Source organism: Solanum tuberosum, unplaced genomic scaffold, assembly GCF_000226075.1.
Source record: "Solanum tuberosum cultivar DM 1-3 516 R44 unplaced genomic scaffold, SolTub_3.0 scf00044, whole genome shotgun sequence".
Lineage (NCBI taxonomy): Eukaryota > Viridiplantae > Streptophyta > Magnoliopsida > Solanales > Solanaceae > Solanum > Solanum tuberosum.
Window position 1 is genome coordinate 1,293,397 of NW_006238970.1, and position 15,675 is coordinate 1,309,071.

At 29.8% G+C, this 15,675-nt stretch overlaps 2 protein-coding genes across 2 annotated transcripts in view; both read right to left on the reverse strand.

Annotated features, from left to right (window-relative positions):
• Nucleotides 1-1,120: 1,120 nt before the first annotated feature.
• On the reverse strand, nucleotides 1,121-11,167 carry LOC102599447 (MLO-like protein 3). Its single transcript, XM_006343388.2, has 15 exons — nucleotides 10,726-11,167; nucleotides 10,481-10,538; nucleotides 9,753-9,919; nucleotides 9,321-9,437; nucleotides 7,247-7,307; nucleotides 5,216-5,304; nucleotides 4,940-5,014; nucleotides 4,531-4,619; nucleotides 4,222-4,271; nucleotides 4,096-4,136; nucleotides 3,794-3,967; nucleotides 2,973-3,008; nucleotides 2,791-2,858; nucleotides 2,195-2,255; nucleotides 1,121-1,543 (listed from the first exon to the last, which is right to left on the reverse strand). Exons 1-15 carry the CDS (start codon nucleotides 10,858-10,860, stop codon nucleotides 1,286-1,288), a joined length of 1,479 nt encoding a protein of 492 aa, XP_006343450.1. The 5' UTR covers nucleotides 10,861-11,167; the 3' UTR covers nucleotides 1,121-1,285.
• Nucleotides 11,168-12,884: 1,717 nt separating this feature from the next.
• Nucleotides 12,885-15,675, reverse strand: part of LOC102599774 (E3 SUMO-protein ligase SIZ1-like) — a 17,413-nt gene continuing 14,622 nt past the window's right edge. The window contains exons 14-17 of the mRNA XM_006343389.2: nucleotides 15,342-15,446; nucleotides 15,160-15,240; nucleotides 13,857-15,012; nucleotides 12,885-13,467 (exon numbers count right to left, since the gene is read on the reverse strand). Of these exons, the coding sequence (XP_006343451.1) occupies nucleotides 13,331-13,467; nucleotides 13,857-15,012; nucleotides 15,160-15,240; nucleotides 15,342-15,446 (1,479 nt within the window). The 3' untranslated portion in view covers nucleotides 12,885-13,330. The remainder of the gene's footprint in view (nucleotides 13,468-13,856; nucleotides 15,013-15,159; nucleotides 15,241-15,341; nucleotides 15,447-15,675) is intronic.

Sequence of the window (15,675 nt, forward strand, 5' to 3'; positions counted from 1 at the left end):
GCCTCAACAACACAAAACAGAAAAAAACATCCAACTCAAAAATCATCGAATGGACTCTCAGGATTCGTTTGGAACACCATACTCATAAACCATATACACAACCAGACTATACTCGATGTTCCGGACACAGTGGAACTACCATCGAAATACGAATCTGAGGTCTTCTTGACCCGAAACTCGTGAAAGTCACACGAAATGAAAACAATATTTAGAAAGGCTAAATCAAGGTCGGGACCTCTGAAAATTCAACCAAGACCTCACTTAGAACAAAAATCATCCCCCAAATCCCATGGAACTCTCAGAATTCCGATCAAAGCATCCAAAACTCCCAATGTTGACCAAAGTCAACCCAAAGGCTAAAAATTTCACAAATTTCCAACTTAGGACCTCAAATTCTCAAAAGGATTCTGAATTTAATAATCACAACTCTATTAGTCTAATTTCCACATTTCAGAACGGATGGAATCGACGGAATTTCATTCCAACACTTGAACTCCAAAAGACACCGAAATCACTTTTTAAGAAATTTAGCCTTTTAAATTAAAAAACTTGCAAATTTCTCAACCTACCCTCAAAGTTTGAAACCAACTTTCAAAATTCAATCAAAAATGACTCAGGGGTCGATATCAGGAGGGGCTCAATGGTAATTTTATGAAAAATTTTAAAAATGACAAAATGTGTCATTACACGTATCTTCTAGATTCGAGTTGTGGATAGAAGTAGCCATAGTGTGTTGTGACTAGTTGTAGCCATGGTGTGTCGTGACTAGAGGTAGTCGTTGAAGCCTGTCATCTAGGGTTAATTTGTATTGTGGACAGTTGGGATATTGTTTAGTTGATAATAGAGGTATTACAAATGGAAGGGATTAAGGGGTCGTTTGGTAGAGTGTATTAGAAGAAATAATGCATGCATTAACGTTGTATATTAGTAGTACCTTTTTGGTACATTATTTCAACATATGTATAACTAATGCAAGCATTAGGTATACACTCGATTGTGTGTTGAGGAGTGTACATGATTAAAGACCCAATTGCCCCTCAAAACCTTTTTTACATCTTTTTTACCATATATGTGGAGGGTATCTTTGTAAATACTATTTTCAAAAAAAAGTTATGCACTGTGTGTTATTTTTAATACACCAAACCAAATAATACATAAGAAATAATGTAAGCATTTCTAATACACACTATTTAGCATTTTTCGTATACACCTTACCAAACAACCCCAAGTATTTAATTCCTAGATTGTGAAAAAACTTATATTTTTTTCTTTTAATTTTGCTCTTTCAATCAACACCTATTTGTGATTCATTTTGATGGACTATATTTACTTTTGGTGATTCTTCAGAGATCTCTTGAATTTCATGAGCACTAGCACTTAATTTTATTTCTGGAGAAGTAATTTGTGTCGTAGCAACAGAATAATGTGATGACTCTAATTCCTGCAGCTTGTTCTTTTTCTTCCTCTTCACTTCTGTGTGCCAATGCTTTATGGCTTGTGTTATGTGTTCTTCCAACAATGCACTTTTGAAATGTGAACCCATCTGGACAAAAGTTAAATAAATCATGAAATAGAACTTTTATATTATTATCAGGTCACGTAATCGATGAAATATCCTCAAGGATAGTATTATTATATATACATGCTTCAAGCTCTTAAAAATTTTGTTTCAACGTTGGAATAAAAGAAATCGTTTGTGATGCAACTTAATCAGTGGTGCACAAATAAAAGTCATCATAAAGTTTCATTATTGTTCCATGGGATAAGGCACAAGTACCCCTCTAAACTATGACCGAAATCCCAGTTTCACACTTTAACTAAACTAAGGTCCTATTACCCTTGAACCCATTTTTTTGTAATTTGTACATCTTTTTGGTCTACGTGACATCCAAACATCTCCCACGCGCCTCAACTACATAGAGTCACGGAGTGTGCCACGTAAGTCAAAAGGCGTACAAAATTACAAAACAAATGAGTTCAGGAGGTAATAGGACCTTAGTTTAGTTAAGGTGTGTCTCTGATATTTCGGTCATAATTTAGGGAGGTACTTATGTCTTATCTCTTGTTCCATCGATAAACCTATCAATCAATTAAATTAATTCCTAAATTTTCTAGAAGAAAAATCTTAATTAACTAAAATAGGTTTGTAAAGTGAATCAATTCATTATGGAAGTATGATTTATGGAGTACAAACCTGAGTAACAAGGGCATAGAGAGGCAAAGTAATGTAACTACAAAGTACTTGAACCATCAGCCTGCATGTCCCACATATGTGCAAAGAATTAGGATTCTTTTATTTTTGATCAATCGATCAAATATAATTGTGGACGCTCCAATATATAAGAATATATATGATATGTTAAAAAATATTTGTAATAGTTGTATCTAATATTTAATCTATAACATTATATTATGTGATTATCTATTATGAGATATTACTCTTTTAGTGCAGATTTAATTATATGTTTAAGATAAATTAATCAAGTAGATTTATTATGCTAGTTTATTCAAATTAGAGGTATAAACTATATTTAGAAAAAGTACATTCAAATTCTAAATATTCTTTGCAAAAGAAGGCTCAAACACAACTTCAACTTTAAACATTCTAAATAAAATACATAATATTCAATTTTCATGATCAAACGCTTACTAGATCACTTAAAGACTATAACTATATTGTCTCAAATAAATTATAATTCTATTTTGACAAAATGTCTACTTTAGATACTAAAAATATTAAGAGAAAATAATTCTGATAAAGAAATGAAGGAGGATGGAATTATGACTTACGCCAAAACTACCCTGACAACAATGATCTCCACATGCTCATGATAACAAGAGCTTATTCCAAATTGCCACTGAAATATTTATTTTTTTCACAAAAAAAAAAATTAGAAAATGAGTTGTTAGTTTAATAATTAATTATAAGAACAAGTTATTCTACTTCTTGTTCAATTAGGGTAGAGATTTACCGTCACCCAAATAAAGAAGGCCAGTTCAAATGCATTCTACAATCAAGTCATGGAACACAAAGTAAATAGATAGGTGAGTTAATTGTTAGGGAGAAAAAAATGATACTTTATTTTTTTTATAAGCATATTGTAAAAATAAAATGAAAAATTTAATTTTTATATATTGATAATATAAAAAATATCTGAACGATCAAATAATTTAAAAGATAACTAATACTTGTTCTAACATTAGTGGTGAGATCAATAAATTAGAAAGTACGAGAAGTTATCAGTAAAGGTGGAAAATAGGTCAAAAAATATAATTTATGCAATCTATTGAAAATTGGGAAAATTTATTTATTAGTCAACTCATCTAATTAGCCTAATCTATTTCAGTCCATCTAAATTTGGACTGATATATAGTCATATAATATTAGATATTAAAAAATTATAAATAACGAACAAAAAAGTCATTCCAATTTAAGCATTTTTTAAAATTTGTTTCAAAAAATGCCTCTTTCTATATTTAATAAGTTTTTCAATTATAAAATTGTACATAACAAGTCTAACAGGACAAAATTTAAAAGACCTCACATCTTTGATTAAAAATCACAAAATTCATAGTCTTTTTTTATTTTTTAAACTTGTACCTAATAAAACTAAGATAGTACTTAAATTGGTAAAGATTAGGCGGGTTGAGCTATGATCCACTTTTAGCGCATTTCACTCAAATAATTTTTAACCTGTTTATTTATTAACTCAATTCATTTTAATTAGTCTAAATTTAACTCAATCCATCTATCTCTAATTACGAAGAAGAGTTGAAGGGAGAAATTGCTTACTATGAAAAGGGTATAGTGGAGAAGGGTCAAAACAAATTGAGGTTGATTAAACCAAAATAGACTATCATTAGGTTGCACCAATGGGGATCCTATGATGACACTTTTTTGATTTTCCAATTGAAGAGCCATTTGGGCCACAATTGTCTCCAGCTTAGTCCCAATCACCAACACTGTCTATAAAATCAACCATTAGTAAATTTAATAATTTTTCACTAAATAGAATTAGCAATGAATAAAATATATCACCAATATTTATTATTTATTTTTAGTGAAATTAAGAGTAGAATTTTGTATTTCCTTACTATGAGTGGGAGAAATGATACCCAAAGATAGATGTTCCAACCTGTATGAATTAATTATATATAAGCCGGAAAATTTGTCCAAGTATTAATTATTGATGGGCTAAATAATAATTATTAGTTACATACCATGGACGTCAACTAACAAGAAGATGACCACTATTAACCACATGAAAGGACTGTTCAAGTAAAAATAAATAAATAAGAGGAGATCTCAGTGTAGAGGTAACTAATTATTATTATGCAAGAGGTCTATATAAGATTTTGCATATATTAGTTTGACTGATTGTCATAATTTTTCTAGCAATTGATTTTTATTGGTTAAAATTTTACTTTAGGTCACAATAATTGATTATTCATCAGTTATCTAGATATAAAAGGAAGAAATTAATTCACAACTTTAAAAGCTGGAGTCGAAGCTTGTTATTAATTTATTACCTTATGCCAACGACGACTTTGAAATCATCCTCTAAAGATCGTTCAATGTACTTTTGAAAATTCAAGGCGTTGGTGGAAGGTAAATGTGCCTACACATTTTGATTGATTGAGTAAATAAAAAGAAATTACATACTTAGTGAGACAATATGGTTAATGATTTGATAATAATTGATCACAATCAAATCCTTTATGAGGACTTTCCGTTACATATGGACGACTGAATTGAATGAATCAAGAGTCTTATATACCATATAACAATCATTGTGATTTGATAAAATGTTAAGAGAACGATGTTTTTAACATAATCTTTAATCATCTTAAACATCTCACTTGGTTAAATATTTTAAACAATTTCAATTTATCAAAACGATTAATATTTAAAATCGAAGAAGAAGAAGGGAATACTGACCGTAATGAAGCCATGGCGTAATGTAAGATAGTCAGTTTTGGCTACTGAATGAAAGAATTGCCGCAGGAAACATTTCTGTCCCATTGGTAAAAATAATGGTATTAATGGTAAAATAGCAAAAAAGACATAAAAAAAACACTAAAAACACTCAAAATTAATACTCAAACCTAAGGGATCATTTTTGTCATTTTATTGTCCAAATCAGAAATATTAATACCCAAAATTCTTCTCTTTTTGCCTAATAAAATGTCAAATAAATAAATAAATTATACTTACAATCCAAAGCTGAGAAGAAGTGTTTGTAAATTTGTTCATGTGGCGTCGACCAAATGTGGTTTCTCTTGTAAATCTGAATCGATTAGGATCTAATGTATGGTTACATTTGATCATAAATGTATCAAAATTAGAATTCAACAATATAAATCAGATATGAATTATATTTAATCAAATCAAGAAGTCATTTTCTATTTTCAAACTTTGAAATACTAATATCTTAACGAGTTAATATCTTAAAAGTCCATTCAACTTTTACAGTTTATCTAGCAAACTCATTAAACTTTGTCTTGTATCAATAAAATAGAGTTTTTGGCTAAAATCATCCTTGAAGTATGACCTAAACCTAAAGTACATCATTGTGTTATATAAGTGAACAAAAAACATCCTTGCACTATCCAAAAAGTTGCAAGATTCATCCTTCTGTCTATTTTTAGAAAAAACTCACACCACCAAAAAAAAAGTGTCAAGTCGAATGAATATACGTACACATGGTTAAGCTAGTCAAGTTGGGTGATTTTTTCAATTTTTAGATATTGAGAGAGTTTAAATCATACTCAAACAAAATATATTCAAATTCTAAATATTCTTTGTAAAAATTATGGCCAAATACAACTCCAATTTCAAAAATTTCAAATAAAGTAATTAGTATTATTTAATTTTAACAACAAAACACCTACATAATTTCACTAAATTTCTAGTATTTCTGTATATTGTATAAAATGTGAATTGCATTGTATATATAGTATATACGTACTATATATTTTTTTTTATTAAAGAAAATCTCTAAATAGTTGCACGTAATATTTTTAAAATTAATTTTTTTACATAGTCTTTCTAACCATCGGAACCTACTGTATAAATATTTCAAAACTTATGTACTGTTGCAAGTCAATTTACTTGAAGATGCAAAAACATATAAACTAACAACACACAAAATTTAAATTATGAGAATAAAATATTCATTTTCTATCCATATCCTTATTCTTTTTAGGTAACTTTGATCTTCTCGTCGTGGCTAAGACATGACCAAATTAAAAAAAAATGTTATTGGTTCAATCAGTTTCTTAACAAAAATAGACTGAAGGATGATTCTTGTTATTTTTTGGATAGTATAAGGATGTTTTTTGCTCACTTAGATAATATAAGGGTGTACATTAGATTTGAGGGATGATTTTAGCCAAAAACTCCAATAAAATCACTCAGCTTAAACATATATATCAATAAAATCACTTAACTAGATTTTTCATTAAAACAAATCTGGCATAGCAAAATGAGAATTGCTTCTACTACTGCCTTCTCCATGTTGTTCTAGTTCTTATTGATCCATCGTCATATAGCATTTTCATTGGTTTCTTAGTGAGTTTTCTTTAATTTTATTTATTTTTGGGCTTCATATTACATGGCATAAAAAAATATATATTTTTGGTCATGACATTTTTTTATTAATAAATTTAGTCGGATGATTTTGTTGATATAAATATTTAAGTTGAGTGATTTTAATAATATAAAATAAAATTTATTGACTTTCATAGATAAATTATTGATGTTCAGTAACCTTTTGAGATATTAACTATATTTTAACTTAGGAACTTTAATTTGTTGTAACATTCAACTACTAAGATGGTTCAACTACGATGATTCATAAATGAATTTCGACTCAATGACTTCGTTCAATCTAAACACGTGGGGGAAAAAACATCAACAAGACATTAAGAACAATGAAATGGGATAAAGAATGGATATAAAATAGAACACAATAAATATATATATATATATATATATATCAAAAATTATACTCTCTATCTCTCTCTCTCTATATATATATATCAAAAGTTATACTCTCTCTATCTCAATTAAAATCTTTTACTTTTCTACTTGATTGGTTTAAAAAATTGTATTTTTCTATATTTAGCAAGTTTTTTAATTTATAAATATTTTGACTAACCAACCAAATATATAACTTATTCAAAAATTTAAAGTTTTTTTAAAATTTTCGATCTGTCTTATTATAAGCAAGTAGAAGATTCATACCATTGGCTGCCATATATTCTATGGTCTTCGTCTCGTCCTCCCACCTTTTCCATCGTTTCATCTATTAATTAATCAAAAGAATATATATGATAAATAGATAGAAGTTTAAGTAAATATTAATACTTGTTAGTAGTAATTACTTTGTATGTTTTAATTTATTTGTCTAATTTTAATTTGACACGAAGTTTGATAAAATAAATAATATTTTAAATCTTATGATTTTAAGAGCATGTTTGACATTGCTGATAAAAACTGTTTATTTCTAGAAGTTTTAAAATGATTTTTTTTTTAAATGACTTTGAAAAAAACAATTTGTGTTTGGCTAATTCATTTGAAAAGTGCTTTTGATAAACAAACTGTGTTTAGCTAATCTTTTTGAAAAAGTGTTTTTGAGAGTCAAATTACGAAGAAGGGTAACTCTATTTTAAATATCTATTACATAAATTTTAATTAAAATGTACATATTCAAATTTCTGATCAATATTATACATACATAAATTAATTAATTAAATATTAAGATGATGATTTAAATATAATTAAAAATATCCAGCAAAATAAATTTAAAAATCATTCCACAAATTAAAACACTATATACGAATATTTACCACAAACATAAATAAAGTTCTTCATATTTTTAATCCTACAAAATATTATTGTTACCTTTATTTCTAATTCTATAAAATAAAACTAAAATAATATATAAAACATAAAATATAAAATAATAATATATAAACATAAAATAAATAAAAAATTATTATATAAAAATAGAAAATATAAAATATTTTTTTTGAATGAAATTTTACCAAACTTATGAGATATGCTAATAAATTAATGAAGGATATATTGGTAAATATGTATATATGAAGGGGTATTTTAGTCTTCAAAAAAATAATTTTCTGCTTCTGTTTCTGTTTTTTTTAAGAAGCAGAATTTTTAAGCTTCTTCCCCACAACAGAAAAACTGTTTCAACTTCAATTTAAAAGAAGTTTTAAGGATTCGTCAAACATTCAATTTTTCGAAAAAAATATTTTATTTTTCAAAAAAATACTTTTAGTCTCCTAACAGTAATGTCAAACAGACTCTAAATTAGATAAAGATATTAGAATATATCAAAATATTCTTTAAATTTGTGATCTTAAATATATCATATGTAAAATTAGAATTGAATTATCAAAAAAAAATTGTTTGAAACAGATTTAAAAGTAAAGTAACATAAATAAATTGATACAGACAGATTTAGTATCAATCAATATTAAAAATTAATTTGACAGCTGAATTAATCAACTGGTCCAGACAATTTAATGTATCGACCCATTAACTATAGTCCCAATTCCTAGCTCTTATTATTTTTATTTTTGGTTTTCATATCCCTTATTTTGAGTTTTTTTTAATTGATATACTTGATTCACAAAATTTTCTTTTTAGAATTGTTCAAAATATTACTAACTCTAATTGTCTAAATTGATTGATTGAGATCGATTTCGCTATCTCTATATTTTTGCATGATCAATCAAAAGTTAAGAAAAACAAAATATATAAGATCAATGCAAATATCAACTTATTAAGAATTTGATCAAGTGTTCAAGAATGTATACCGTGTTGGTAAAATCTAAATCTACTCTATAACTATCTAATCTTTTTTTTTTCTTGTCTCCCCTATGATTACAAAGGAAAGTATGAGTTCCAAAATAAAAATTGAAAATTGCAAAGCGCAATAACTAAAACATTTAATTCTTAGATATTGATTTTTCCAATTAATTGCAAAGTGCAATAACTAAGAAGAACAAATATTCTAAATTAATATATGCGAAAAAATTCAAAGTATAAGAGTTAAAATACTTAATTTTAATATGTATAATGAGCATATATCCTTTGAATTTTTAAAAATATAAAAATTATATATTTAAACATTACACAAAATATTGTATAACTAGACATAGCCAATGATTATTTTTTTTTAAGTTTGAAAAAATTATAATTATAATTATAATAATAAAAAAAAAAACTATATATTAGATTCTCTAAATAATAATATTTTCATGAGATGAAGGAGTATTATTTAGAAATAGTGTACCTTGGCTCTTCCTAAAGCCATTGTGACAACACTGTACACAATCTGCATGACTGCTAGCACAAATATGAAGTTGTTTAACTGATTAATTCCACTTTGTGACATGAAAGAAGTCATCCCCTGGAAAATAATTATCAAATAATTTTTTTAAAAAAATATTAAAATAAGAAAGAGAACATTTTTATTAAAAAATTAAAACAACTAAAACATATACCATCTTTGTTATAATTTATATGTCATCGTTGGTATTAAGTCAATAGTCAAATTCTTTAATGTGTCGATTGTGAATACAGACATGAAAATACTAAATTTTATTATACTACGTAAAATGTACCATGTAAACTCATAAGAATTGATAATCAAAAACACATAAGAGTATATGAAAAATCATGATTTTTTTTCTTTGACTCTCGAAATTTGGAAAGTGTCACATACTCTGGAGCCACAATGATCTTCTGAATTGATGGTTTTTGTAGAATCGAGTAGAACATCACGATTACAAGGCAGCATGGAGTTTGTTATTCTATTTGGTATGCATATTTTGGATATTGGCCTTTGTATTACTGCTAATAATAGAGATAAAAATCCTAGTTGCATCAACACTGCACATAAAAAACAAATTAAATGGTCAAAGAGTTTTATCAATTTCCATAATACATAAATTTTGTGTTTGATCAAGATTTTTTTTAAAAAAAAAAAAATTGAAAGCAATTACCATTACCTCTTTTAAAGCTTTTTGAAAAAACAACTGAGGTTACTATTTAAAAAATTACTACTCATTTTCCAACTTAAATGCTTTAGTCAAACACCTTGATAGTTGATACTCCAAATATAAAATAAAGATTTTGTAAAGAAAATATACACTTTTGTCTTTTCAAAAGTATGGCCAAATAGGGTAATAATCTCTACATTTAAGAAGTGGAATAAGTAACCTGAAAAATAAGATAGATGATCTATTTCAACCGATTAAAATATTTGACGAATATATATATATTTTTATATATAGATATCATCAAAAAAGTGATAGACTAAGAAAAATTTTCTTTATCTTGTCCACATTCAAAAAAAAAAAAAAAGATGTAAAAAATTCTCTCACATAAATAGTCAATTTATTCACTTTTTGGGGTAAGCAAATTAAAGAAATGTAAAATTAGATATATGACCTGATTTGAGTTTCTCCACAGCTTCGAACAAAGCGGTCTTCCTATGCTTTTTGAGCCACTTCACCAACGTTGCAAATGCAAAGGAACTCATAATTAAATCTCATATACTCTATATTATTTTCTTTTAAAAAATATTGTTAAATGTCTGTCAGATATCATCCAAAAGTTATGTATATTTAGAGAATTCAACAATATTTTTAAAAGGATACGAGCAATATAAACTAAACTAAAATCTAGTTGCTTACATGACAAAGAAGATGGATCAAGTGTTCAATGAAAATTCCAAGGAAAATAAAGATGAAGCATACAGTAGCCAGAGCCCAAGTTGGAGTGTTTAAAAGAGTGCGAGAAGGACTCGAACCGGATCCTCCTCCAGCCATATAGTTTTTTGACGAAGCAAATCTTATCTTCGGTTTATTATAGGTTAAAGAGGTTGAATGAATCACAGACGGGGTTGAGTAGAAGAGAAACGACGACAAAGTCTAATTGGACATAGAAAAAATGATATTGAGATGTTGCAATTATTATCACAAAGATTTTCCCCACAATCTTGTAGAGGGTTCGTAGTTTCTTGACTTAGGCTTCTAACTAAGTTTTTATTAATGGTCCTGCCCTAGCTAACCAATTGCTAGCACAAGTATTGTTCGCTTCCAGGAAGAATTCTAGAATGAGAATCATACGATACGTTGGAAAATTTTTATTTATTCTTGTAGAAAAAATAATACTAGTGGAGGTCTTATTGAGGATTTTTGACTGGGTTATGAGATAAGATATGACTGTCCCAGATAAAGGCATTTGAAGTAGTTGTTTTGCTGACTTTAACTTGAATTCCACAATTTGGAGGGAGTTGATTGACTAAAAATAGTATAATATAACACTTTATATAAATGGCTGACTTGCCAAGTATACCATGTATATTCTACTCCTATTCTATTTGTTTAGTAAATTCTACGTGTGATTTTGAACTTCTAACCGTCGCTCAAAAATTATTGAACTAGGGTCAAAATTTCTAGAAAGCCATTATTTTTTGTTTTTGGTTGTTTGATTTTGTATGCAAGGATTATAGTGTAAAATTCATCCAATCTTGCTTACACATGCAAACATAATTTCTCTTCTCGACTAAAATTAATGATCATAATAAAGAGAAGGGTTGAAAAAGTGGATCATTAATTAATTTACAAATAGGTTTACAGATCAAAATCATCTAGATGAGTAAGAAATGGCAGCAGACAATAATATAATATTTAAGACAGAGCTACCAATGACCACTTGTGATGTAGCTAGCTAACTTATTTTAACATCATTCCTAGTGGCAGTGGCGTATGCAAAAAAAATTTAAATCGTATCGATATTTAAAACGATTTCTGGCTATCTCAAAATCTTGGTTATTCTACAATATAAAAGTGTTTGCTTTTGAGCAAGATGCAACTTGTGTACTCATGTACATGATGCATTCGATTTGTCACCTGGTTTCTAAGTGATTTTAATTAATTTATTTTTGTGTCAAATCTTAACGATTAAATCGATAACGATCAATAACCGATATGTCAATATCTTAATGGTTCTATAGCGGTTTAGCATCTCTACAAATCGATAACCAATAAGTCAAACCGATACAGTTTAAAACCGAACCGAACCGACCGATACACAGTGCAAAGAATAAGACTTTTAAGTCTTATATTTCTTTTTTAAAATTAAAGATGATTTAAGTCTTTGAACATGCATAATATTTTAAACCCTAGGTCATCAATGCTTAGATGTTTCAATCAGGAACTACTGAAGGGGATGATGAACAAATTTTGTGCAAATTTTTCTTTAAAAAAGATATGGTGCAAGGATTTGAAGCTTGATCTAATTAAAATTTAAAGGTGAACAACGTGAAGAAGTCTAACGATCCGCGCAATGATTCAAGTATTAGGACTTTTTTCCCCTTAAAATGGCACTTTCCATAGGCATAATACATGTTTTATGACTTGTGGGATGGGTGACACTAGTCGATCCATGTGTTTCGTAGACGAAACCAAAAAAGTTAAAAGTTGGAATTTGGCGAATGTCAATATTTTGGGTTAACATAGTCGGAGTCGAGGCTTGAAAATTTCTAAGGTCTCTAGGGTTATTCAGGACTTAGTTGAATAGTTTGGACGGATACTTAGTTGAAAACTAGTGATTTTTGGAGATAAAAGAGTTTACCACCATGATGAAGCTTTGCTAAAACTCATAATCTGAATATCTCAAGTTAAAAACAGAATGAGTTTGTCAGATCTAGGGAATGATAGTTGGAGTCTACAGCTCTCCCAAGGTTCCCTAATCTGAGGAAGTTGACATTTGGTTGGGCTAGCCTTTTATTATGGTTGAGATTTAACCATCATCTCAATGATTAACTGTAAGAGTACTCAACAGGAGAAACACAAATTCCAAAATGCTATAGTCTATAAATTACTCAATGTAGTAAGATTTACAGGCTATAGGCCCCTATTCCTTTGCTACTTTACATCCAGCAGTAATTACCAACTGCTGTTGCTAGTATTTTTTAAACCTAGCTAAGCTATCAAAATGTACTATTAGCTTGCCCTATTCAAGCTATCCAAATGTACAATTCACTTGCATCATCAACAAAATGAAAAGAAGAATATGGCCAGGCAGGATATGGGAGCGGGGGATTCCGAGTCCAGACAATAGAATACAAAAGCTGGAGAACTTCCAGCACAGGAGTTGAAGGTAGTTTCTCTGTTGGTAGATGCATGTTCATCTCCAAGACAAAAAAGATCGATCTTACAAACAAGATATCATGTGATTGGATCCTCATTTTTGCAGCAAGTATCATTATTCCTCATATGTGCAATTGGCTCCCTATTCAGTGTCTGAATCATTATTTAGACATCTCCGTCTAACAGAACGACGTTGGCGAGGAAAATTAAATGGACCATCTGATCTTTTCCTACTGCTCGTCATTGATACTTCGTCATTCACATCAACAACCAATGAAGCTGTGCATAAAGTAGCATCATTAAAAATAGGTTCAGATAACGTCAACAGAAGAACAAAGGAGAAGAATACTTGTGACAACATATCTTATCTCACTTATAACATCTTTCATCACATTGAGAACTACTTCAAAAAAGTAATAATAGGATGGGAGTTCCGTAATGCTACTCTAGGCGCATGTATGTCCTTATATTAGAGTTTTCAACTAATCATATTATGCATCCAAACATGACTAGTCACAGAAAAAATAATTGTGGTCTATTAACCCTAAATAATATTTGTTGCAATTAGAAGTATTAATGCAGTGTAAATGCATATATAATGTGAATGTTGACATTTCTCAGCTTTCTCTTTCTAATCTCCAACACAATATCTATAAATAGGGACATACCAGTGTCAGCCAATGCGTTCAAGGAAGAGTCTTTGGTTTGCAGCGGCTTCCCTGAGTTCAACCCATTTGCAACTGCAGAACCCCCACCTGCGCCAAGCCTAAGTGAAACCCAATCCTCAGTGTGAACGCCAGTTGACACACCTGGCTGACGCACATCAGCCTCAACTGATACATTTAATGGTAGAGGAAGAAATATATGAAGTGATCCCTGAATACCGTCACATAATACGGTATTGTTATTTAAACCATTCATATGATCAACAGAAGATTCAGGAAGAAGAGTACAAGATCCAATGCCAGTGTCTGCAGCCAATGAGTAGCCATTGGTAGAGCTTGCACGGTTGATAGAACCCTGGTGCATAGCTGAACCAAATAACTGAAAGCTTGGGCCCCCCTGGTTAACAGTAGGCAAAGGCCACATATTCATCACAAATTCATTATCGTTTGCATTGAACAGCCCCAGGCATGAATTCCCATCATTAACAAGTGTTCGGTTGTCATGGCAAGAAGCTGAAATTTCTTTAGGCCTACCCGCAAAAGAGACTACAGGTGCATTGGTATGGTTGTTATTGTAAATGGATGCAGAAGAGATGAATGGCTCATTTTCTTCGTCAGAATCACTTAGGACAATAACTTCAGCACCTCTAGCTGGTGCTGGGGGGTTCCGGTCATTACAACCATATGCTGGGGTAAAATTTGGAGAAATGGTTTCAAGTTCAAACCCATTGGTAGGGAAATCAAAGTTAACGAGACCATCCTGATTAACACTGGGATCTTCACCTTCCTTGCCACTCACAGTGGCACTGCTGCTCATGGGAATGATATTTTGAATATGATTTTCTACGTTCTCTCTTACTCCATCTCCTTGTGGAAATGTCTGCATATCTTCAGGTTTGTTAATTTCCCACAAACCATTTCTGTTCTTCTTCAACCCAACTTTAAGTCCACAGCTTTCAGAGCCTCCTTCCTGTATAACGTGCTTAAGAATTCCAGGCTTGGGTTTTGACTCTATATCTTGAGATTCAATGAGAGTACCATCAGGTAAATGCCACCGTCCGAGATCACCAATACTCCTTCGATCACCTTCTGCCTTTGCACGCCAAGAACCATTAGGTTTCACTTCAATTTCTGACACTTCTTCTCCACAAGTTTGCAGCTGCACCAGAAAAGCCAAAAAGAAACAAAAAAAAGAATAATGAGGTTAACATAGTTAGATGACAAGCAAAACTAGCCATACCTGGGAAGTGAATAATAAATAACAAGACTAAGAAAGTGTAAAATCACAGATAATTACTACACATACCTGAGAAGTGATCCGATTGAAATACGGATCTATAATGATATGCTCCAGAGAGTAATTCTTGAGACAGATTGGGCATTGCCACTACATCATATCAATAACATTTGTTACTAAATAACAGTAGACACAACAGAGATTTTTATCTAAGCCTGACAGACACATAAACCTGGGGCATAGTTACTTGCCTTCCTCGACCTTTGATTCATTTCAACAAAAATGTCAAGATCAAAGCAGCCCATATGTACACAAGGTTTGAACCTTCCGGCAACTTTCATTCTTGAACCACTCATCTGCACATAGATGCACATGAGAAAATCATAATGCGATTCATGCTGCCTCACAAAGTGGTAAACATGCAAGAAACCATCAAACAAAATAACCAAATCCAATGGAAGCAAATTATACAAATTTAAGATAGGAACAATTATCTCTCTTTTTTCCAGATAATAACAGGAGCTGGAATTTTGAGGCAAGTCAACAATAAATCTCTTTCCCTTTCTTTTTTTTTTTTTTTTTTTT